The sequence below is a fragment of the Anabas testudineus genome, chromosome 18, assembly GCF_900324465.2.
Source record: "Anabas testudineus chromosome 18, fAnaTes1.2, whole genome shotgun sequence".
Classification (NCBI taxonomy): domain Eukaryota; kingdom Metazoa; phylum Chordata; class Actinopteri; order Anabantiformes; family Anabantidae; genus Anabas; species Anabas testudineus.
Window position 1 is genome coordinate 21,836,869 of NC_046627.1, and position 25,866 is coordinate 21,862,734.

General features: G+C 40.6%; 4 protein-coding genes across 4 annotated transcripts; 2 read left to right on the plus strand and 2 right to left on the minus strand.

The window, feature by feature from the left end:
* The first annotated feature begins 3,680 nt into the window (after positions 1–3,680).
* On the plus strand, positions 3,681–12,686 carry LOC113157537 (protein mono-ADP-ribosyltransferase PARP14-like). Its single transcript, XM_026353098.1, has 15 exons — positions 3,681–3,996; positions 4,900–5,060; positions 5,267–7,372; positions 7,528–7,764; positions 7,872–8,096; positions 8,309–8,375; positions 8,570–8,716; positions 8,852–8,911; positions 9,015–9,191; positions 9,538–9,676; positions 9,788–9,843; positions 10,715–11,407; positions 11,559–11,692; positions 11,796–11,973; positions 12,144–12,686. Exons 1-15 carry the CDS (start codon positions 3,816–3,818, stop codon positions 12,422–12,424), a joined length of 4,842 nt encoding a protein of 1,613 aa, XP_026208883.1. The 5' UTR covers positions 3,681–3,815; the 3' UTR covers positions 12,425–12,686.
* A 383-nt stretch (positions 12,687–13,069) lies between these two features.
* Positions 13,070–14,658, minus strand: LOC113157612 (complement C1q-like protein 2). The gene is made up of 3 exons (XM_026353195.1): positions 14,200–14,658; positions 13,664–13,792; positions 13,070–13,486 (listed from the first exon to the last, which is right to left on the minus strand). The coding sequence occupies exons 1-3, from the start codon at positions 14,543–14,545 to the stop codon at positions 13,206–13,208; spliced, it is 756 nt and encodes a 251-aa protein (XP_026208980.1). The 5' UTR covers positions 14,546–14,658; the 3' UTR covers positions 13,070–13,205.
* Positions 14,659–15,109: 451 nt separating this feature from the next.
* Positions 15,110–18,734, plus strand: si:ch211-63p21.8 (kelch-like protein 33). Its single transcript, XM_026352536.1, has 4 exons — positions 15,110–16,046; positions 16,136–17,084; positions 17,187–17,357; positions 17,791–18,734. Exons 1-4 carry the CDS (start codon positions 15,224–15,226, stop codon positions 18,308–18,310), a joined length of 2,463 nt encoding a protein of 820 aa, XP_026208321.1. The 5' UTR covers positions 15,110–15,223; the 3' UTR covers positions 18,311–18,734.
* A 1,458-nt stretch (positions 18,735–20,192) lies between these two features.
* Positions 20,193–23,981, minus strand: LOC113157788 (kelch-like protein 33). The gene is made up of 4 exons (XM_026353412.1): positions 22,834–23,981; positions 21,648–22,587; positions 21,403–21,570; positions 20,193–20,715 (listed from the first exon to the last, which is right to left on the minus strand). The coding sequence occupies exons 1-4, from the start codon at positions 23,867–23,869 to the stop codon at positions 20,193–20,195; spliced, it is 2,667 nt and encodes an 888-aa protein (XP_026209197.1). The 5' UTR covers positions 23,870–23,981.
* Between the last annotated feature and the right edge of the window lie 1,885 nt (positions 23,982–25,866).

A 25,866-nucleotide genomic window follows, 5' to 3' on the forward strand; every position in this document is an offset into this window, starting at 1 on the left:
AGACCTGGGAAAAAAAAAGTTAAATACATTTTTTATTATATGTCCTGGAAAGATCTACTAAATGTGTGTCACCAGCTCTTTTAGTCTCCAACTCTTTCTATTATTATCTCTTCAGTGCATACTTGAGTTATCAGTACTATATTTTACAGCAACTAGTAATTTATGCACTCACTCACTCAGTGTGTCTCTGTCCAGGGTTAGCCACATGTAACACTAAACACTGTAAGTTACACAAACTTGTTTACTAACCTTTCAGAGGATCCTGATAAAAAGGTTTATGCATCTGGACAATACCTGAAATTAAAAAAGTCGCTTCATGAAACAGCAGGTCTGACTCCAGCTGACCTCAGCATAACAGTGTGTATTTGAGCCACTTCCTCGTTACGAAGGCGACAGGACACTGTAACACGGAGTCAGCCTCCATGCTTCCTCATAGAGGCGTGGAGACCACATCTAATTTTCATACATTTTGTATGAGAGGCAGGATAAACCCTGGACAGACACAGGGAGGAGACGAAAAACATTTTTACTGAAAAATGAACAAAATATTTTTAATTTGTTAGTATACACCACAACATTGATCTACACTTTCTATCATATAGGTAGGTGTAAGGTCAGACTCTGACCTTACACCTACATCTACATCAGTGTTGCTCCTGTAATGACTTCATCACACTCAAGCTCTGGTTTATTAAAAAAACATTACTAAGTTTATTACACAAACGAGTCCTATTTCACAGAACAACAAACATAAATTCCTCATTAAAGTAAGTTCTCAAATCTTCACAATCAAAATGGTCAAAGATGTTCAACCCATCTATCATCAACTAGATACTTACACAGTAGTTGAAGTCAGGATCTGAAAGACAACAGTGGTATGATTGATACACAGCCCCCTCTGGGTTTTTCCCAGGAAACCATGTTAAGGAAGTATCAGTTTGAACTAAACACTGAATTTATTCTGTTCTCAGTGCACCTGTGTGCACACAGAATGTCAATAGGAGAATATCTGGAAACAGGAAGAAGAGAAATAAAACAGGTATTTACCATCAGCTGACAAGCTAATAATCAGCAATAGCATTACTTGAATCTGCTGTCTCACATCAAGTTTTCAAAAATAATCATTCGCTTTAATTCTATTATAGGAATATCAACCATTAATTTTTTAATTTTCAATGCCAGGTCATTTAAAAAGTATCCAGTAGACTATTCCAAGCATATAAAAATATACAAATAAATAAAGTGAGTAGTTGATCTTAACCAGATATGAAAGACAGAAAGAATCAAAACAGTGTCATCTATATGTGACTTACAAATCAACAACAATAAGAAAAAAAGAGAAAAAAATAACTTCCTATGGTAAAGTTGATAATAAAGAAAACCAAATCAAGATCATGCAAGAAGTTCCTGAAGCACATTTTTGTGAGTTCAGAGATAATAGCACATATTGCATTGCATTCACTTGAAGTAGTTCAGTAGTAGGTGAGGACAAATTTCAGGATTTGATTACTGTTGATTGATACACAGGCCTCTCCTATTTCCTAGGAAACTCTGTAGTATCGGTTTAAACAACAAGTGGATTTTATTCTTTTCTCAGTGCACCCAGCATGTCACATACAGTATTTGTTACAAACCTAAAATGACTCTGACCTAACATATTATGAAGACTGATCATAGAGTCCCTCCCACCTCTGTTTAAACCCTCACTTGACCCCCTCCAATTTGCCTGTCAACCCCAAGTTGGAGTAAATGATGATTTGCTTCCTTTTTGTCAAAATATAGAATGAGTCATTTCAACATATCAAATCTAATATTCATACAGTTTTAACTAAACCTCCTGTGTTCATGTCCGACAGATAAATTGATCCTAATCAAAGAGAATAAGACCTGGGTGGAGGCCTTGAATTACTGCAGAGAGAAACACTATGACCTGGTCTCCATCACTAATCTTCACCAGCAGAGATGGATCCAAGAGAGAGTCAAGAAGGCCTCAACTGAATTTGTTTGGCTGGGACTGCGCTACACCTGCACTCTGGATTTCTGGTTCTGGGTCAGTGATGAGGTCGTCTGCTACACTAACTGGGCTTCAGGTGTAGAGAGTGATGACTGTGACATGTCTGCAGTCATGGAGAGAGAAGGAAGAAATCAGTGGTTCAAAAAACCTGATAATGAGACATTTAATTTCATCTGTTCTAAGAATTAAAACACTCTAAAACTGTATATGAAGCAAATTATATTTAGTAATCACAACTTTAAAAAAAGAGAAATTAAAATAAAATAATAACCAATTAACAGCTGCACTAAAGATGTGTAGGATGTGTTTGTGACATCTTTTTTTTCTGAATGATTCTTAAATGTCAGATGACAGTGACCAGTTGTTTTTCTGAAAGTGTGAATTAATCTCATTTATCCAGTTATATAATATAGTTTATAAGTTTCTATCTACAGTAAAGTGCTGTGATTGTGCTGTCATACATTAGTGGAACATGTTTGTATTTTTGTGTGTTGGTTAAGATCTGGTGATGGTGTTATGGTTTTATTATGTAAAGTCAATGTCTTTGATGGTCACAGTGATTTGTGAGTGTTGAACATGAATAAACTGTTAAATCATGGTGACATTCTTTCATTTTCTAAACCTAACCAGGTTGAGTTTGTGTCTAAACATAACTAAACATTGACTACTGTATATTGTTGTCATGTCATAAATCACTTGTATTTGATTTGCAGTTCTTTTACACAAACAAATCAGAAAAAACTGATTTCATTCTAATGGTTGATGACACTTGTTACTTAAACTGATCAATTGTCACTTATGTTCACAGTATTAGTACATCAGGAATATCACAAATAACACAATCAAGTGGGTGACAGCAAAATCGTGGTAATTCTATTAGAGGTGCATCACAGTTACAAGTCCAATTTAGGAACATTTGAATAGGATAAAATGAAAAGACAGCTGCTAAGAGAAGAAGGAGAAGTTATACATTTTGATATCAGTACTAATGTTATTGGAGCCCACTGCTGTTCAAATTAATCTCAACTTTCCATGTTTGTCCAGATAAAGCAACCATGGTCTGTGGCTCTCCACTCTGGGACGTTGATTTCTAAACGAAATACAACATTTTCTTTATCTGAAAAGAGGACCACTGACACAATCTCTGGTTCACGAGTGACTTGACACGATGAGGAGGCAGTTTTCTCCCATCTCCTTCACAATCAATGGCCTTTACAATCCTCTCAAGGCTGCAGACAACACTTTATTCTGCCACATCTTTTCCCTCCACTCACTTTCCATTAACATGCTTACATTCAGCACCCTGTGAACATCCAGCTTCATTAGGAAACCCCCCCCGGTGAGGCTTACCCTCCTTGCGGGTTCCCTTCTGGACCACTGTCAAGACAGCAGTCTTCCCTATGATTGTGCAGCCTGCTGAACCAGACTAAGGCGAAACCATTTATAGGTTCAGAAAACCTTTTGTGTTTTAAGTAAATAACTCAATAATTAATTTTCTGAGATGGTGAATTTGGGGTTTTCATTAGCTTTAATCATCAAAATAAAAACAGTTGTGGAAATCTACTACTCTGTACATGTGATGAGTTTGGTTTCAGTCAGTAGGCAGGGACTCAGTCTGTCTTTGTTGATGGGCGTCAAAACCTTCAGGAAGTGACGGTGTTTTGGTTTGTGACGTCTTCCCTGTAACTACAGTGCATCAGTGGCAGGTGACACAGCAGCCTCAGCGGTGCTTTGCTCTAATGTGACCAGATTCCTGCTCGTTTGATGAACTTACGACAACAAGCAACAAACGTTTCGTACCATGGAGGAGCGTCAGTGCCACCCGGTCTACTTCCAGTGTCCCGGTCTGGACGCAGATCAAGAAAAGAGGAAGAGAATTCAAAACTATTTTCAGATCCGCCGCAAATCAGGTGGAGGAGACTGCGGACCAGTGACACACATGAGAGATCAGCTGTACAGCATTTCTTTCAAAGAGAAAGAAGGTAAGACGACTGTTGTGTCGCAGCACGCAGCCGGTGAAAGTGAAAGCATCCAGTGATCTGTCGATCATTTCAGCTCCTCTTCCTTATAATAAAAAGACAATAAAAGTGTTAACTCGCTGCTTGCAGATCCAGATTTTCAACCACACTGGCTGCAAACGTATTTCTTGCTGTTAATAAATCTATTTTTGTCATTTTTCTACTTTCACTTTCACTTGCTCTTTAAATAGTGTTTACCAGACCAACCCTAGACGCAACCTGCTCGATTGTTGCATGATATTTCGTGTTACTTCTTAGAATCTGCTATCATTAAAGTCTACCTGCTCTGAAGTGATCAGATCAGTGGAAACAACTGGTGTCATTGTTGTTTGGCTGAAATCAGGACGTGCGCACCGGTTTAAAGCCCGGATGACTTGGGAGTTCCCTCCCTTGACGAGAGGAACAACAGGATTTGTGTTTGTTCTGCCTCTGCATGTCTTAGCAGCTGTTTCTGAATGTTTGCTGTGCCTTATTTAGTTAACTAATTTATTGATTATCTATTTATTTATTTTCCTTCTTCTTGTTTTGCTTCTCTTTTCATTTTATGTCTTAAGTTGTTTTATGTCTAGTTTTACTATATTCTAGTTTTGTATCCCTTTGTTATTTTTCAGCTCCTTAAGTAATAGTTGTTGCTTTACTTGTTGCTTTACTTCTCTTCTTTGCATGTTGCGTTTCTTTGCAATTCTTCTGCATCACTGGGATTGTTTAGCATCTCTGTCAGTGGCATTTTGCAGATGAAAACAGTAATCTCTGTTGGTCACTAAAATGTGCAGCCGGACTTTAATATTTAACATTAAGGGCAACAAACTGAAAATTAGTGCTGAAAACATAGACCTAAACAAGTAATGTCCTCTTTTTTAATCTCAGCTCAGCAGCGAGTCCTAGAGAGATCTGAGCATATGTTGGAGTTTGCAAGTGGACCTCTGGTACTGACTGTGCTGAGCAGCCCAGGACCTCACAACCCCATCACTCCCTCACACTCAGACCACTCAGTATACCCAAAACTGGACCTAACTACTTCATCACAGGTGAGCGTGGGAAATTTTGTTTCATCACTCAGTAAATGTTACAAGCTGGATATCTACTTTACTCCTTCCTACAACATAAATTTTTATATTACAACTTACAACATAAATTATGATGTAGAAACATGTTTTTTCACAGTAGTTAAAACCTAGAAGTTTCAATCGTTTTCTTGCTATATACTGAAACTGATTTATCTTTCCAACAACAGTCCGATCTTGCTACGAGCTCAACTGCAACTGATGAAGAATATGCAATACGACCTGATCCTTACCTTCTTCGTTACCTAATCGAATCTCCCCAGGCTTGGAACGATCTAAAGAGAGAGCTCACTACTGTGGCCTGTTCAGCTCAGATTGACTCAGAAGAAGAGAGGGTTTTAGTCAGATGTTTAGCTCAACTTGATGCATTAGCAACTTGGAAATCTACAGTAGATAAAATTTTTGATGGCTACCTGTGTCACTACGAGGTGGATGCTCACAAAGCCAAAGCTTTGTTTCAGTCCTTCTCTCACCAGACCACAGATGAGGTGAAGGTGTACAGTGAGGGTGGGATGGCTGTTGTTGTTGGGAAACGTTCTCAGGTGAACGCCAGCTTGATGGATTTACATGTCCCAGCTGTTAAACACAGAGGGTCCCTAAGTGAGAAACAAACCAGCGTTCGCCGGCTAGGTGAGGGAAAACTTCGCCTCCTCTGGAAAGAGATTAATAACAGTTTGGGACGAGATTTTCCTGGAGTGAAAGTCTCTCAGGGGGACGCAGGTCAGCTAGTTTTGGAAGGTTCTATGGAGGACATTCTTAAGAGTCTAAATTTGATCTCTGACAAAGAGAATTTAGTGTTGGAAAACTCAGTTACCGGCATGAGCCCACATCTTTTGGCCTTCTTAAGGAAGGTTTACGGAGGTCCAGGGGTGTTACGTGAACTTTTAGGGTTTGGTGACGAGGTGGAAATAGAGTTACGAGACACAGAGTTACGTTTCTTCTCCCTCTCTGCTGATAAACTGGATGAGACAAAAATGAAAATTCAAGAAATTTTCAAGGAAGTCAAGCTTGACATCCCCAACTGCTCTGCTGTGCTAAGTGAGCTTCGAGAAATGCTTAGGTCAAAAGCAAATGAACTAAACAAATTGCAACATAGGGCTCAGGTTGTGTTTGTCTCAGATAGTGCAGTGTGCTTACTGGGCCACAAAAAAGAGGTTGAAGAGCTGAGTGAAACTGTCACACAGCTGATTTTGGACAATTTAAACATAGAAAGCAAAGTCATTCTCCCTTTTCCAGAGTTAGCCCAAAAGTTACCAGAATTGCTCCAAATGCATGGTTTTGACTATTCAGGGATTACCTTCCATCCTTACACCTCTTTCACTGAATGTATGGTGGTGCTGGAGGGTTCATCCGGCAAAGTGACAGAAGTCAGAAACAGACTCGGTCCATTTCTTGACTCCCTTGTTCAGGGTAGAGTCACCATTGACCTTCCAGGGGCAGTGAGATATTTTGACAGTTCTTCTGGAAGAGAAAACATGTTAGGCATTGCTCAATCTCAGAACTGTCTCATACAACTTCAACAAGAGCCTGACACTGCTGCACAGAATTGGGCAAGATTGAACAACAGAGGCGGTACGGTTGCCAGCTACAGTCTTTGTGATGGACTCCAGGTGCTGGTGTCTCAGGGTGACATCACCAAACAGGAAGCTGATGCACTGGTCAATGCCGCCAATGAGGATCTGGACCATGGTGGAGGTGTAGCTGCTGCACTGAGTAAAGCAGGTGGTCCTGAAGTACAGAAGGAGAGCAAAGCCTTAGTAAAGCAGACTGGAAAGATTGCTACAGGTGATGTGGTAGTGACCACGGGGGGGAAACTAAAATGCAAGAAACTGCTGCATGCTGTTGGGCCCATACGTGGAAAAGCAGGCGGCAGAGAACGGTTCTTACTGGAAAAAACTGTCACGTCTTCTCTGAATTTAGCAGAAGTGATGGAGTTCAAGTCTATAGCTATTCCCTGTATCAGCTCAGGCTTGTTTGGTGTTCCTGTCCCTGTGTGCTCTGAGGCTATTGTAACTGCTGTAAAGAAGTTTGGTAGTCAGGGAGGGCGAAGTCTGAACACAATCATCCTGATTGATAACAGAGAAGAGGTGGTGAGGGCCATGCAGGAAGCATGTGACAGACTCCTTCAACAGATGAGCACTGGAAACAGTACACCAAGTGATCTGGGCCTTCAGATGGGTGCTGCTGCCCCAGATACAGCAAGAGGGGCCACTGCTGGAGCTCCTGAAGATGGTGTCCATGTACAGATCATTCAGGGCACTATTGAAACCCAGCAGGTGAGGAACGTTGTTGAGATGCTGACTGCATTATTAACCTTTTTTTCTCTGTGATTTTCAGAAGATAATCTGATGTGGATATAAATATGCATACTACATTTTGCTTAATACGGTGGATAGGACCATTCACGTGTTAAATTAATATATCCTACTAGGTAGATGTCTTGGTTTCTCCAATTGCTGGCCGTGATCCCCTCTCTACCCGTGTTGGAAATGCTTTGTTAAATGTGACTGGACCTCTACTGACTACAAAGTTTAATGAGGAAGCAAGAGGGTCAACAGGTCCTGGCGACATAGTAGTGGTCAAGGGCTTGCCTGCACTTCAGTCTAAAGCAGTGATCTTTGCAAGTCTTACAGTCTGGGATAGAAACCAACATGGGGCAGCAGTGCAGGTAAAATCCTGTGTTCAGCAGTGTGTAATGTCTTTGTGCAATCAGCTGTGTCATGACTGTATTTTTCCAAACTTAAATGTAAACATGATAATCATTGAATCCTCCAGGTTCTGAGACAGAGCATAAAAAAAGTTCTGACTGCCTGTGAGAACAGAGGCTTTACTTCAGTTGCTTTCCCAGTTCTTGGGACTGGTGCTGTCCTGCGTTTTCCTCACAGCGTGGCATCCAAAGTTGTACTTGAGGAGATCAAGGTTTTCGAACAAAACCGAAGCACCAGGTCGTCTTTCCTGGTTCGTATCGTCATTCACCCCAACGACCAAGAATCAAACAAGGTAAAGGAAGTGCATTTGCAAAGACACCATGCGGTAGCGGCCAGGATTCTGGTTTCTGCTCTTTGTGATCTATTACATAGATGATAATATTAAAGTAGCAACCATTTGTCTAAAATCACTGAGTGTCTGCAAGGAAACTGTAAATCAAAAATGTAAAGGTCACAGCTAATTACTGTTAAAGCCATTAACCTCTATGATCTTCGTCTCTACAGGCCTTTCAGTCTGCCCAGGAAACTTTGCATCTCAGAGGATTCACAAATGATGCCAACCCAAATAAAGGTCAATACGAATATTTTCTTCTGGTCTTCAGGTTTAGCAGCTAAAGGAGCTAAAATATTCTGTTCTTTGTCAGTTTAGTTTTGGTTTATTTTAAATGTGAAAGTCGACTTTTTTACATTAAAAAATATCCAAATAATGACACCACAGATATGATTGAATACATTAATCGCTTTGTTAAATTTTCACTATTTTAGCTTCCTTTTACCGCCACGTTTCCACAAGTAATGATGAAGTCACAGCCATGCTGGGCAGAGTCAAGCTTCAGCTGTTCCACGGTGACATCATAAATGAGACCACTGACGCCATTGTCAACAGCACTAACTTCAGTAACGAGCACAATGGTACTGGTTTTCATTGTCTTTATATATGCAGATAGAGAATAGCCACACATTAGACTGTTGAGAAGTATTATTTACAGTGTATTATTTAAGGGTTACGGTTAGGGTTGGATATTAACTGTATATTCACAAATTTAGGTGTCTCCCGAGCCATTCTGACTGCAGCTGGACCCACTGTCCAAGCAGTGTTAGCAAATGGTAACCTTAAAAGTGCACTGAATACACTATATTCACCATCAAACATATTATCTACAAATTTAACAATTATGTCTTACTGTTTTATTTCCCATTTTTTTCCCAGTTCGCACTGTACCAGACTACATGTGCTCCACTGATGCCGGGTTGCTTCAGTGTAAGGAAATCATTCACGCTACTTTCCACTGTGATCCACACGTGATTCGAAGAATCTGCAAAAAGATACTGGCACAGTGTGAGAGCAAAGGCTACCGCTCTGTGGCTTTCCCAGCCGTCAACACTGGTTTGTATTGTCTGCTTGTGGTCGTTCCTATGTGCAATATCAAAGTGGTTTGATATTGCAGGATCACATTTGTTTATATTTGTTAATTAGATACAAAATAGGTTTTATGTTTATTAAAATAATAATACTTGACAGCATGTAAGTAAATTTGCAATAAAATTAGTGGGTAAGTAATAATCCACTGATAGATTAATGTGCAATGTCCTACAATATTCCTACAGTATTCTTTGAATAAATATGTAATAACATGGAGGCTCTCTAATGATGATTCAGTTAGAACTGCAGCTGTGTAAATGTCATTATTTGCAGATGTGGATTCACAGCCATTGCATATTTATTCCATCAGGTGTGGGTGGTATGGACTCTGCTAAAGCTTGTAATGCCATGCTGGATGGCATGGCTTCAGCTATTATGAACTTGAAGCCAAATACCCTGTCACTCATCCGCATTGTGATCCTGCAGCAACCCATCTTCCAGGCTTTCAAGTTAGTAATGAATATCTGGGAATGGGAAGTGATAGTTTTAGCATAGATTGCGTACTTCGACCAGTTAGATTTCTTCGTTTAAATAACATGACCTGTACAATGTTTTTGCAGATCAGAGCTGGAGAATCGCTTTGGACTACTTGCTACTCGCAGCCTCAGTCTAAAAGGTTTGTTTCCATTTGTAGGGATGAAAGATTACTGCTCCAGGGACAGAGAATATATTTTGAGTCAGGGCTCTTAATTAAAGGCAGTAAGTGCTTTGGATTTGTGTTTAAAAGTAGTTAATTGCTTGTAATGTAAAGTTGCTTGTAATTTACACTTAAGTTGTGCTGTACTACTACTAATGAATATTTTTGAAGCTGATATGTTTAAAACAAGATGTCTACAGTCAGTCTAATAGCACTGGGAGGCTGCACATGTAGCACTGCTAACATGGTCACAAAAACAATGCTGCTGATGTTCGGTAGTTTCCCTATTACAGTTTAGCAGTTTGGAATAATAGCATTTACTAATTAGTACTATACATAGTTGAGACTGATGGGATTATCATTAGCTATTTTGTCATAACCTAAATTACTGGAGATAAAAAAAAAGACCTGAAGATGCCGACTGACTTAAAGGTGATTAGAAATGATCTTGTAGAAAACCTGAATGTATATGTGCAACCTCTACGGCACTCCATGCAATAAATCAATCAAAGTAAGACAACTTCAATGTAATACAAAATAATCCATTTTTAAAAGTTATAAAATTCAAGTCTATGAACTGTTAAAGTCAAATCATGCAGTTTGACTTTATGCCACAAGATGATGCCAAAGCATTAGCTACAATGATTTTACCTTTGCAAGTTATGATGAATCATACGTACTATTGGTATATGGATGTATATCCTTGGTACCTGAAAGGACAGATGTTAGATGGGTCAGACAAACAATATTCTCTATTAACTCAATACTAAAATCTTCCAAGTGTAATAATCAATCATTGCGTTATGCTCTCATATCCTCATTTGTTGTCTCTCCTTTTCCCATTTTGTAGAAAAAGCTAAGCAAATACTCAAGAGATGTTCACCAACCTCCAGACCTTCAGCATCAGATAACAGAACCATGATCTCCTCAAAGCCTGAGCCCGCTGTAATAAATGTGATCTGTTGTGGTCGAGGTATAATCGAGACCATCAAGAGAGATTTGGAGGGGAGCATGCAGAAGCAGCTGATAGAAAGAGAGTTAGATGTGCATGATTTCTCCAAGCTTGATGCCATGGAGCTGGAGGCAGTGCTGGCAAAGATCAGAGTCTTAGGAATAAGTCTGGAGCACAGGAGACGCCAAAACGGCAACAGAGCTGGAAACGCAGCAAGAGCTGAGAACAGAGCTCAGCCAGGATCAGAAGACAAGGTCTGTGTGCTGAGAGGCTTAAAAGAGGATGTCCTGAGTGTCACTGAGCTTGTAAACAAATCCATCCAAAAAGTACTTTGTGAAGACCTTCAAGAAAAAAGAGAGGCATTGTTGGCTCTTACAGTCCAGTGGTTGATTCAGGATGTGAATGGAGCCTGGCAGGAGCTGAGCCTGCATAACAACTACAAGCTGGAGAATGCTCATTTGCACCAACAGGTGTTTGTAGAGATGATGGCCCCAGACGGCATGATGGTGAACGTAAACCTGAGGGCACGAGAAGCCACCAATTTGCTAACAGGTCTCACATACAGAGTGAAAAGAAATGAGAATGAAGCAAGTATGTCAGTTTTTGTACTTTCCACTTTTTGTTTGATCATCTCTTTTTGTTTAATCACTTGAAATTGTTAAAATGACTAGCTACCTCTTTAAAGAAAGAATCCTTGTTCAAAGAAACTATTATAAATTCAGTCATGTGACTCTTACTTTAGCTTTGGAGTTGCCACCACATTGGGACCCTATGCACGAAGAAGTCTTCAAAAAGATCACGCTACAACCTAACTCTCCGGAGTATCAGAATGTTGCCCAGGGCTTCCTCAATACAGCTAAATACAAGATTCAAAAAGTGAGTATGCCGACACACGAAAACACTCATTACTTATAGTTTAGCACTGAAAACATACTGCATAGAATAACAACTGATTGCTTGTATTGTTTTCTGTTCTCAGATTGAGCGTGTGCAAAACCTGTACCTATGGCAGGCGTATAGTGTGTGTAGGCAGCGTATACTTGCTAAAAATGGTTCGGCAGAACTTGGGGAGAAGCGCCTCTATCATGGCACATCAGCAGAGTCATGCAACTGCATCGAAAGGGACAGATTTGACAGGAGCCATGCAGGAGAACACGGTAAAGGGTTTGGCTGTGTGTGTTATGCAGCAATAATTAATCTGTAGTTTACTATGACAATAACATTAAAGTGACAGTTCTCGGGTCTGTGAAAAACTGCAGAACTAGATTCAAGTTTGTATATATTCTTCTAATCTACATGTGTCTCTTCTAATGTCATCCTGTCACAGCTGCTGTGTATGGTAAAGGAGTTTACTTCGCAGTAAATGCAGACTATTCAGCTCGTCACTTTTCCCCAGCCGACGCATCGGGCCTGAGGCGCCTGTATGTTGCCTGTGTCCTGACTGGTCGTTACACGCTTGGAAATGCTAACATGAAAGCACCCCCTCCACGTGGCACAGATCCCACTGACTGCTTCGACAGTTTGGTGAACAACCAGCAGCAGCCGGCAATGTTTGTGATCTTTCATGATGACCAAGCCTACCCAGAATACCTCATCACCTTCAGATGAGGAAAACTGATACAGGTTTTGAATTAAGAGAGAGATCAAACTGGTTGTAGTAAGCTGATAACCTGTGTGCTCTTTAAGAATTACTGCATTTTCATTTATTTTATCTTATTGAGTAACAAAAACAAAATATATTTCTTTTTAATTCAAATGTATTTTAATGTTTATTATTATATTTTAAATGTTAACTGTGCATGCAAAGGTAGAATGAGTTCAATTCCCTACAGTAGATCATCTAAAGAAATAAAAACTGAAACCAGCTGTGGAATGGTAAATCATTTATTGACAGTGGTCCAACTCTAGATGGCAGTACAATTTTGATATTAATGAAAGAGTATTGCATTAAAAAAAGTCTCAATCGTTTGACTATCAAAGCCTTTAAATTATTACAGTTAGAATCTGTCAGAAGATGAAATCTAGTAAAAGCTATTTTGTGTTTACACAGAACAGATAAATCCTACTGTACAGATCAGATGGATCATCAAGCGCCATCTTATCTGAAAGTCCTTCTTATTCCCTTGCAATCTACCAGACTGTCAAGATCTTCTTACAAAGCTCCTTTAGCTGTTCTTCATTCCCATTTAAAAACCAGGAGGGATGGAGCTTTTTCTGTTGCCCCCCCCCCCCCCCCCCCCCCACCCACCCTTCTATTTAATCAGTTGCCACAGGACAACTACAGAGAGTCAAGACATGTTACGGCAGTTAATAGGAGAAATTGACTAATTAAGCAAATTAAGCACAAAAATTAGGAACACATAAAGATTTGGTTACATTTTCATAAAGTTCACATGGGGAAAAGCAGAAATCCACTAAAAGTGGTGTACCTGTTTGCATTATCACTGATTATCATATTACTCCAAAGACGAACATTGACCAGGTCTCCAACTTCTAGCAATAGGGCGACCATGTTAGAGCCAGAGGTGGGATGGTTTGGATTATTGCGAAACCATGAGACTATGTGGTTTTCGTTTTTGTACAGACTGCCACCACAGCTTCCAGAATTTTCCCAGCAGAAGGAATTGAAAGTAAAGTAATAGACACCTCGCACTGGTGCTGTGAAATAACCTACGAACAACAACAAAAAGGAAATAGAAGCACAGTTCAATTATTTCTTTTATTCTGAATTGTTGTTTCATTTATATCTATAAATCAAATACTTTTTAAAGACTATAAATATTACTGCAACATGTGGGTGTAGTAAGGTGATAGATCAGGTTCACATGGAACAGCAGAGGAACACACCTGTTTGGGGGCTGTAATGTCCTCCAATGTTGGACAGAACATGGCTGTACACCAGAGGGTACAGAAAATTTGCAGGACCAATATTGCCTACTTTTTGTAGTGCAGCAGAGAAGGCAATCTTAGGCTGTCCTGAAAGATAAATACAAACACAAATACAGCACATCATTCGATTTTAAAGATTATATGAACTTTTCGTAATCACACTTCATTCAACAGACAAGAAGAGTGTCTACAAACATTACTTAAGTGACAGTTGCTTATGAAGCAAAAATATGAAACTATCTAGATTTCGTAACCTTGTATTGTATTAATATAAAATCTCTCTCATTAAATGAGAGAAAATTGAAGTTTAAGAGAGAAAGTTGCTCAGATGCTTTCATTTGACTTTATTAAAAAGCACCTCATTTTTAAGAGTAGTGTACTTAAGCAAAAAGAAACAACTACAACATTGATCTAAGCTTATACCAAAATAATTTAGCTCACAACAGCAGGTTTGAGTGATAATAACCTCTATTTAGTGCAGTATGTTTTTTTACCTGTATCCAGTTGACTTAGTTCTGTCACTGTACGGTTGAGTGCAGACAGCTTCATCTCAGTGATCTCCAGTTTTTTATTTGTTTCCTCCAGGGCTCTCACAGCAGCAGCAAGCTTTTCTTCCAGAGCCCCCAGCTCCTTTAGTACTGTGTAGATGGGTGGTGTACATTGCCTGTGGGTTGTGTTTGATGTCAAAATGGCAGATGCTTCCAGCTCGTGGCTGAAAGTCTTGTCATTATTCTCTGTGTTGCTGTCTGCCATGTCTTCATGTGTCAGCTCCCCTTCATCCTGGCCTTTAGACATACCAGTTAGCAAATATACAAAGATCATCACCAAGAATCTCTTCATGTTTCAGGTTGGAAGGTATCTCTCAGACTGGAGTAGTGTAATGAAATGATTATTGACTGACAGAAAAATAAAAGAAAGTACTGGTTAATTATTGATTGTGCAACAAGGATATTCAAGGCTCTAAATTATGCTATTGCAAAAACAACAGATAAGTTTACAATGCAATAAAATTCAGGTTGTTTCCTCATTGCTTCTGGGCAGTTGTTTTTTTCTATTACAATTTAACCATCAGTTAAAATGGTTTTCTGCAGGTACATTTGATTTTATAACATAAAGTACTTTCTGCTAAGGGCAGAAAGTACTTTATGGCTTCCATGGCTTGTTTACTATTTGATATTTAGAGGTAAACTAGGTCCATGGCAGCAAATAATTTTACCTGTCTTTTCAAAGCGCTCAATCACTGTCTAACACACAAGTTAATCTCCTGTTGATTTGGTTGAAACTGAATCTCTCTGACCCAGTATCTATGAATAGCAGCTTGTTTACATCAGTAAGAAAGCCGAGTCTGAGAGAGAGAGAGGGGATTTGTGGGTGAGGGAGGAAGATTTGGGAAGGTGGAGAAAGTAAACGTGAGCAAGAGAAACAAATGAATGAAGACAAGACTGTTGCGTTTATCTGGATCACCATTTAAAGCCACATAAAGGTTTGTTCAAAGCGACAGTGAGTCTTTTCAATGACATGGAGTTTACCAGGCGTTACCTGCCAATGGAGTGGGAGGAGCGCTGGAGGAAAGAGAAGGAGAGGAAGAAAAGAGTGATTGAAGAAGGTGGAGATGGGATAGAGCAGGACAATCGTGAGTTGAGGAGAATTGTTGCTTACAATGACTCTAGGATGGGGCTGACAAGTTGGATGGATAGGAAAGAAAGGTCAAAGGTCAGGATGAGTGGAAGAAGTCAGGAAGTAAGTGGGGAACACATGAAAAAAGAGGTACTACGAAATGAAGGACTTGGTAACAATGTCCACACATACCACAGTAACACCTATCCCAAAGAGGTATTCCAGGCCCTCAAGGAATTCTGGGATTTATCTCTTCTAACAGACCTAACTCTGATCACTGAAAACGGAAACAGTTTCCATGTGCACTCTGTTGTTCTGGCTGCTGTAAGCTCCTTCATCCTGGACACACTAAAGGAAAAAAGTGGAGAATGGTCTACTGGTAAGGACGTAGGAGTTCATAGGTGGTCAGTATCCCTGGCTACTGAGGTTGATCGTGTTGGGCTTCAGGCAGTGGTGGAGTTTGCCTACACTGGGTATATGTTATCTTTAAACAAAGACACCATGGCCCAGATCAAGACTGCAGCTCGAGTACTGGGGGCCCCGAGAGTTACGGATCTCTGCATCAAAGAGGAAATAACAAAGGAAGATGAAAGTACTGAGAAGGGACAACGAAACATCTGTGCTCTTAGGGAGATGAAGATTACTCTTCAGTGCATTGAACAGCTGTGGGTAGACAGAGTGGGATGTGATGTGATTTTGGATGTGGATGGAGCCTTACTGTATGGTTAGTAGATATTCATCCTTATTGCTTCAGAAGCAACCATGTTGTTGATAATTATTTGATTGTCTTAGTTTTCTTTTGTCTGTCTCCAGTCCACAGAGTAATCCTGGCAGCAAACAGTGACTATTTCCGTGGCATGTTCACCTGTGGGATGAGGGAATCCCATCAGACTTGTGTTGCTCTTCCTTTTCTGTTAGCATCTGAGTTAGAGTTTCTTATTGGCTGCTCCTACAGTGGGACCCTTTCACTCAGCTGGGATAGCGTCTTTGAGATCACCTGCACTGCCCTCCAGCTTCAGTTCCAACCCACACTCTCACTTTGCCTCAATTTCATGCGACGGGAAATAGACGCAAGCTCCTGTCTGGATGTGGCATCATTTGCTGAAGCCTATGGCATGTCAGAGCTCCTCGAGGAAGCCAATGATTTTGTACTGAAGAACTTCTGGGAGGTGTCAAACACAGCAAAGTTTCAAGATCTACCAGCAGAGAAGCTTCTAGACTTCATTAGCTGTGATAGTCTGTGTGTGCCATCAGAGTTGGCTGTATTTCGAGCTGTAATCTTGTGGATTGAAGCTGATCCTGAGGAGAGATTGGGTCAGGCTGGCTTACTGATGACCGGAGTCCGCTTTCCCCTCATGACTTTTCGAGAGTTTAGGGAGGTCAGGGCTGTCAACTTGCGCATGGAGTGTTTTGGAAACAAAGAGGTTGAACTCTATGGCTCTGCCCTAAAGGAATTTGGTTTTAGTCTTCCAAAAACCAAGGATCAGTGTCGAGTCCGGCAACCAAAAGATGCCTTGATTCTAACTGGAGGAGACCAGCTAAACCAAGATATGGGTCAGCGCATACCAAGCAGGGAACTGTGGTTTGCAAACTCCCTACGCAGTGGCACAGGGTTAGTGAAGGAGATAGAGTGGAGGAGGCTGGGTGAGATGCCAGACAAGCCAAAGTTCAGACATGGAGCAGCAGCAATGGATGGAAGGCTTTATGTAGTTGGTGGGTGTTATTTCTATGCCAAGGATGACATGATGAAGTCCGCCTACAGGTAAAAAGAGACACTGCCAAATGTCTTCTTCTCAATTCTACTAATCAGATCACAGAGATGGCATCATTCTTTCCCTCTTTACCTTTATTGCACACTTGCCAGCTATGATCCCAAGCAGGACACCTGGAAGAGGCTGGCTGACATGCAGGAGATTAGAAGTAACTTCTCAGTGGTAGTACATGAGGAGCGTCTTTATGCCATTGGTGGAGATAAGGATATCAGCACCAATGTAGACAGTGTGGAGACGTACAACCCCGATACTGACACTTGGAGGTAAGATTAGCAATGTTACACTTAAAGAAGACTATACAACACAGTATCAACCTTTCAAAGCAGGTATATTGGGCCATCATGTGTCTAGGTTACATGAATAGGAGGTAAGCACCCAGTTACTTTAGTGGATTTTACCAGTTATTTGGTATAATCACTTTCATGTATTAGTGCACTGTCACCATAAGATGGCACTTTAGACACGTTACACCTACAATGTACTCTATGTGTTCTGCTATACTACAAGAGTGGTAAATTGCTCTTTGGACACTACACACTACTTAATAAAATAAAAAGATAAGGTGTACATAAAATCTGTGCTGCAACACTCATTTTATCCTGATTTCACATAGAGTCTATTTTATTTTGTATTTATTGATGTGATTTATTCCTGCACTATGTCTGATACCTTTTGTTTCCTTTTGTTTCGTTGTAGCTTTGTCCACCCCCTGGATCAGGCTCTAAGTGGCTATGCTGTCGCTGTTGTAAACGGAGGAATCTTCATCTCTGGAGGATTCAACTGTAACTATTTGTGTCTGGTCTCAATGTTCTTGTACGACCCAGAGAGAGGAACCACCTACCTGGCAGACATGACCCATGACCGGGCTCAGCATTGCATGGAGGCACTGAGAGGCCGCCTTTATGTCGCTGGTGGAGTATGTAACCTGAGGAATTTTTACACTGACCAACAAGCCTGTGAGGTGTATGATCCTGTGTCTGACTCCTGGACTGATTTGGCATCACTGCCTGTGCCACATGTGGGAGCAGCTTCAGCCGTCCTGGAGGAGAAGATCTATGTACTGGGAGGATACTGCCAGGAAGACTACAGTGAGTCTGGACTGGTCCACAGGTATGAACCCAGTACAAAGAGATGGGAGAACATGGGGAAACTGCGTGGGGCTGTTGCTGACGTTCGTGCCTGTCTGCTCCAACTGCCTCAGCACTTCAGACAGTAACTGAGAGGTTCACAAGGTTCATTCTTCAGAGTGAAATTATCAAAATGTTAAATGTAGAAATGTGGAAAAATATAAAAATAGTAAAACTTATTATAATGTACAAGTGTTTTTGGTCTAATTTAGAAACAAACTTGTTTTTTAGGAAATTTGATTTATGCTCAGTGGCCGCTTTATTAGGAACACCTGTACAATCCAGTGCCATCCAATGCAGCAGCTCTGCCATGAATTCTGCTTTTCTTAAGTTGTAGTCTCACAGTTTATGTTGAAATCGACACTGTATGAATTAATTCAAAACATTGTTCAATTCAAGTATTACTGTGTTGCTGGTTGTGTCGCTGGAATCCAGTCCTATGAATTCTCAGTGTGCGCCAAGACTACTGTGTACCATAATTCTTCAACACCCCTATAATAAACAAATTCATTGAATGCAGTCATGGTTGTTTTTTTTTCTAGCAAGTGCTGCTGTTTGGGCAGTTTTGGGTCCAGTGAACTTCATAACAGCCACAGACAATGCAACAGTTCATTTGACAATAGAGTGGCAACAACATTTAAATTTTATTGTGTAATTAACATTTAGTTATTTGAATTAGACGAGAGGTACAAGTTAAATATTCAAGCCAAGGAAAAAAAAACATTAAAGTGCTTTGGGAAGTAAAGTGCTCTTATTTAGGAAATGTCTGTCGCTGATCAACATAACCAACCAGGAAATAGCCAAAAGTAGTCAGGAGTCTCCAGAAAATCATGCTTGACTTTTTTCTCTCTGTCTTTGTTAAGATTGTCTCTGTTTATGTCTAATTTACACATTTAGCTTCTGCAGAACATGAGTTGGGTCTGCTAGGTTACCTCAATGTGGCAATGCATTTTTGCTGTCGTTACAGTAGGATAAACTATTAAAAGGAGTTCCCCATTCCTCTGAACCAGGTAACAAAAACGAAATCTAATGTTCTGTAAAGAATGTCAGAAAATAAAACTATAAACCTGCTAAGGCTAATTTTCTTGTGTGGAGTGTTACAGTAACATACAGTACAAAACTGTGTAAACATTAAACAGGCACCAGCAAACTTGTTACTTCTAAAATGATATTTTAACAGCATATGAAACTGTCTCATACCATCAAGTCACAAGACTTGCTCTAAATGTATCCATCTCCACTTTCAAGTTAATTATTTGTTGATTTATATATACTGCATGTGTGTATATTGTAGTAGATTATATCACAGTGATACTATTCTAAACAGAACAAAACAACTCATTCATATGCCTCATTCTATGATATTAAATAACTCAGTATAGGTTATACGTAAATTGCCACAACTACATGCATGAAACATGCTAAAATACAGATTGCAGGCTGATAAAGACTTGATAAAAAATAATAAGTGTCACACTAAATAGTCATTACTAAAGTTTTTATGGACAAGGTAAACCGAATGAGTATGTTGTTTGTCAGCAGTTTCAGGAATGCCTATCAGAGAGAGTTGCTCAGTCGCATGATGTAATGAATGTTAAACACGCCCGATCACTTGACCCAGTAATTAAGTGACGCGTGTGTCAATCAGGAACACAATAAAGGCATGAAGGCAAGAAATCTTGGCTTTAGTGTTTTTAAGAAACACATCTATATCTTTATCTCATCATTTTTCTATCTGTTAATTTATATTTCTGGTTTTAGTGAATTTGTTTCAATTCACTTTCCACAGACGTTCAACACAAGCATGAGAACCTCCATAATAAGTGATTAATCACAAACAAGGCCCCACATTGTACATATCCCCACAATCAGAGGAAATCTGCTAATTTACCATAATAAATAACTAAACTTAAAGTCAGTAACATTAAACACTATGTTGAACTGCAGCGAGTTACTATATCTCACCACATCTTATAAACGGAAATGTGGTGGTAAACACAGCAGAGATGCCCGTATGTCATTATTAGGCCCAGGCATCTTGCCCATGTTCTCCCACCTCTGTATGGTGGGATCATAACGATGAACCATCTTCGTGTCAGTGTAGTCCTCCAGGCTGTACCCACCAAGCACATAAAACTTGCCCTCCAAAACTGCACTTCCTGCTCCTACATGTGGCACTGGTAGAGACATGAAGGCAGTCCAGGAATCACCTGCTGGATTGTACACTTCACAGGAGAGCTGGTCAACAGCAGTCAAGTTATGGTCTGTGGTGATTCCACCTGCTACATAAAGATACTCCCCCAGCGTCTCCATGCAGTGATGAGCCCTAGGCTTCATCATGTTTGCCTTGTAGGTGCTCCCTTCCTCTGGATGGTACAGAAACATGGATGCAAGAGACTGGCTGTCCCTGCTCTGTCCTCCTGTGATGAAGATCTTTCTTTGTAAAACCTTTGCTACATGCCCACTCAGAGGCAGATCCAAGGGCCAGGTGAAGCTGAAAGACAAGGGTTTTTTATAGAGAGTAGAGGATAATAGCAATAACATAACCAGCATGAATATTATTGAGGTTACTGTTTAACTGATAGAAAATCAGTGAATGAAGCGTTAATATGGCAGCTGATGTAATTAAAAGCAACTTCTGCCTAAGTAATCCCTTGCTCCATAAAATAATAATATTTTAATGTTTATCAAATAGTTTTACATTCATTGTATATTTATTCAGTTTGGTCTTTTTTGTCAACTAAGGACATGTCTGGAACCTCGTGTGGTCGTCATATCTTTATGCCATTCAGCCATTTTATGGGGTTGTACTTGCTCCAGCTGTGCAAAATTCCTCAGCTGACTATCAGTGGTGGATTGAGGCCAGTCTTTTGTGTATGGATCTAAATCCTCTTGCTATCTCCATGGTGAGATTTGTATTTACTTTTATTGCTTTATTGTCCTTTTATCACTCTGTCCATCTGTGCTACGTGTTGATCTGCACCTGCTAAACCTCAGTCTCTCAAGTGCATTTCCTTAAAAACAAGACAGATTTCAGTAATAAAAAGTAATCTGCATTAGGAAACTCATGCAGATGCTGGCTTACATCAACCTCAACTCAGTATGGCATGAGCTTCTTAGTTGATAACTGTTACTCAAATTTTAACAAGCCTATTAACATTATAAAATATATAGAAAATACCTCCAAGAGTTTGCAGTGGGGCAGTATTGTTCCACACTATCTATATAATCAGGGTCACAGTGTCCACCGATGGCATATATCTTATCATCCAGCACAACCACAGAGAACGAGCATCTCTTCTCCTGCATGTCAGCCAGGTTCTCCCAGTGGTTTTGAAGCGGGTCAAACCTAGGTGTAGTAACAGATATAAGTGAAAGATGTATTGTAAACTGGAAATGATCGTATCCAAGATTAGTCTTTCTCACCTGTAAACAGAATTCAGTGTGTCACTGATGCCATAATACTTCTTTCCCCCAAACACGTACAGTTGTCCATTGAGCACTGCCACCTCATGACTAAACCTTGCTGGCTCCGGCATCTCTCCCAGCCTTCTCCACTCCATGGCCTTTATTATCCCTGTGTGGTTCCTCAGGGAATTCCCAAACCACAGTTCTTTGCTGATACTGCGACTTCCCAGGTCATCAGAGATCTGGTCACCTCCAATCAAGACCAAACTCTCTTTTGGGAGATAGATGCGGCACTGGCTCTGTGTTGTGGTGTCACTGGAGCAAAAATCCTGAAAGACTGCTTCGTAGAGCTCTGCCAGGCTGTGATCAGACCACATATTTAGAGACTGGACCTCTTTGAATTCCTTGAATGTCATCAGGGGAAAGTGGATTGTTTTCATGAGTTCTTTTGCAAGTCTGAGTCTTATCTTTGGCTTAGCTTGGATCCATGCCACCACTGCTTTGAATACAACAAGCTCAGAGGGAACACAGAGTGAATGACTGTTCAGGTACTTCAGGAGCTGTTTGGCTGGTAGGTCCTTGAACTTTGAGGTGCATGACACCTTTTGGAATTGCCGTAACACAAAGTCATCAGCAACTTCAAGAAGCTGCACCATTTCATAGGCTTCTGCAAAAGATGCCACATCTAGACAAGAGTGGGCATTCATTTCTTGCTGGAGGAACTTAAAGCATAAGGAGAGGACAGGTTGGTACTGGAGCTGAAGAGCAGTGCTGGTGATCTCAAAGACAGACTTCCAGCTGAGGGGCAGAACTCCACTGTAGGAGCAGCTGATCAGAACCTCCAGCTCTGCAGCCATGAGGAAGGGAAGGGTTACACAAGGTTCGTGGGACTCCCTCATCCCCAAGGTGAACATGCCACGGAAGTAGTCGCAACTTGCAGCTAGTATGACTCTGTGGACTGAAGACAGCATTATAAATGTTCTCTGTACACCTCAAAGTGTGGAAGTTTTGAGCGAAAAAAGTTATTTGCAAACCAAACGCAAAGACCATGTCTAAGGCTAAGGCTCTAATAGTCGATCAAATGTAAACAAAATCTGGGCTCTAGAGGAAGACCTCAATGCTGCTATCAACAATTAGTGTTACAGTTTTACATGTCTCTTATACTTTTATATAAAGTAAATTAAGTCATTGGTTGTTAACTCACCATGAAGTGATTCTCCCCGAGCTTTCAGAATGACATCACAGCCCACCCTGTCCATCCACAGCTGTTTGATGGACTGAAGACTGATCAGTATTTGTTCTTCAGCTGAGATCCTTTCTCCTTTATTCTGCCCTTCACTTTTTGTGGACTTTTCCTCTTCCTCCAAACAGATCATTAGCACCCTCGGCGTGCCCAGTGCTTGAGCTGCCGTTCTTATCTGCTCCACAGTGTCTTTGTTTAGGCATGATATCATACCTGTGTAGGCAAACTCCACAACTGCCTCTAATCCGACATGATCCACCTCTGGATCCAAAGACACTGACCATGTGGGGACTCCAACACTTGCATCGTTGTCTCCTCTGTTGCTTCTACTCAGATGTCCCCAAATGAGGGAGCTGACAGCAGCCAGGACAGGTGAGTGTACATGGAATTTCTTACCACCCTTGCTGCTCAAGGTTAGGTCAGTGAGAAGGGAGGAGTCTCTGAATTGTGTCAAGATGTGGAACATCTCTGTAGCATAATGATCTTTGCTGTAGATCTTTACCACATCTTCATCATCACTGTCTTCATCATCTATTGGTTGCTCTGCTTCCTCATCATCTGTAGACTCTTCTTCTTGAAGGCTTTTGGGATCATCCTGAAACTCTTCCTCGTGCGTTGTCCAGGATTCTGCGATTGTTTCTTCTTCATCTGTCTTTTCACTTTCCTCCCTTTCATTCCTATCCTGCAAAATCCAAGCTTCTAAAGTGGGATTTCCATTCCTCCATGATTCATCAACATTTTGTGGTGTCTGTGTCCCGACATATTGTTCTTCATCCTCTTTTTCCCCTTTGTCTTCTTTAACCTCCCGCTCTACCTCATGTTTTTCTTCTTCCTGGCCCTCTTCCTGCATTTCTTCTGCTTTCAGAACCTCCTTCTCCTCCACAACCTCTGCCTCTCCTTCCATCTCATCCCCATTTAGTCCTTCTTCCTTTTCCTTAAGTGTATTTGCTTCCTTCCCCTCACTCAGTTCTACTTCGACCACCTCCTCACTCCCCATTAACTCCCAGTGTCCCCCATTTTCTACATCTTCCTCTCCTGTCTCCAGTTCCTGCACATCCACTTCCTCTTCATCTTCATTGTCTTTGGCTTTGCCCTCTACTTCACTTTCTACTCTTTCTACTTCGTTTCCCTCTTGGTTCTCCTCAATCCCTCTCTCTATCTTGTTTTCTCCTCCATCTTCCTCTTCTAATTCCTCTGCTTCCTTTGCCTCTGTTTCTTCTTCCCACTCTTCTACATCTCTCCACACTTCATTTTCATCTTCTTCCTCACTTACATTGGCTTTCTCATTGTCCTTACTGCCTTGTTCTTTCCCATCATCCTTCTCTTCTTCAGTCTCAGCACTCACCTCCTCTTCTGCCCAACAGCTTACTTGTTCTTTCCTTCTCCTCCTTCTGTTCTGCTCCATTTCTCTCTTCCATTCCTCCAACTCATTCTAGTACATATGGATTAGCTACTGCCATACTGTCCATTGTAACAGTAATCTATGCTAATCCCTTTAATCCCTTGAAGTCAAAAGATTGCAGATCACTTACTTTTTGCACAGTCTGTGAGTCAGGATGCACATGCAAAATGATGTATGTCCAGTAGTACTTCCCTATTTGCTCCAGTGTTGCTATTATTATTGCAAATGGCTCTACCTCTTATTCCGTCTGCAGACACCAGCCGTGTTTATTCCTCTCCTGCCTCCCTCTCTCCTTGTGTATGTGAATATTCAAGAGTGGGATGAGTTCCTGTGATTCCTCATATAACCAAACAAGCTGCTATATAGAGCGTACTATATCACTAGGTAATCGAAATTTTAGACGTTTCAATCTGCAATCTAACAAAGGTTTGTGGGATTGATGGACTAAATGTTTAGTTGTAGTTCTACTTCACTTTATATTTGAATTGTTTTGTTTTCAGGTCCTTGTTTCTTTAATCTATTATCACATGATTTCCCTTCATTGTTTATTATAGTTAAACAATCATTTAGGTTTGCAAGCAATGCATTTTATCCCTATATTATTAAATGATTAAACGTTCAGTATTATGCTGTACTAATGATGGGCTCCATTTATTACATTTATACTGTAAACATTTGAGCCAAGCAAGTAATAAACTTGGGGGCGATCAAGACCTGGAGGCAGCTGAATTTCTGCCCATGTGAGTCCATTAACCAAGACATCTTGAGGGAGCCTTGGCAGGAATCTTTATTCTGAGTCATATGTCTTGGAGATCAGTATTAAATGCCTAGGGGGTCATCAGTGGGATCACATTGCTCCTCCACGTCCAAGCACAGTGGAATCTGGGTCAAGGATTGTGAGGCATGATGGGGTGAAGAAGGCCAAAGGAGCACCAAAACAACATCATTTACACCTGCTGCCTTTGTTGACTGGGAAATCAAAGGGCAAGGTCACACTGCAACCTTCACTTGAAATATACATTTAAAGGTCACAGCAGCTGACAATGGACCATCACAAACATGCTTTCTTCTTGTCTCACCATATCGTTAGAAGGAGCATATGGACTGTTGTACTAGCTATTGATTAATTAATTCTTCCTTCTTAAGTTATGAACTTTTTATTTTAAACTTGTGCAATATACACTGCAAAACATTTACATTACCTGGTTCTGAGGGTGAGTTGATCTTGACCACCCTGGGTGGACATGGGTCAGAATGGGCACTCTGACCCATCTGCAGATTTGTAGCCCCTGACACACCAAGCTTTGATGTACTGTGTGGTTCTGATACCTGTCGATCATGGCTGTCATTTAATTTCCTTCATATTACTGCTGTAACTCCTCTAAATAACCACTATTTAACTTTATCCAGCAATGATAAGTTTGTGTTGAAATGCTTTGAAGCTGAAGCGCTATGCGTGGGTGTGCTGGAAATGAAACTCGTGGGCAACACCTCGCTTTAAAACAAACTCCTACCTGAGGTCATAACTCTGCCACATCACACACACATACATACACACACAGCGAAGTCAACATATTTCTTCCTGTCACAGA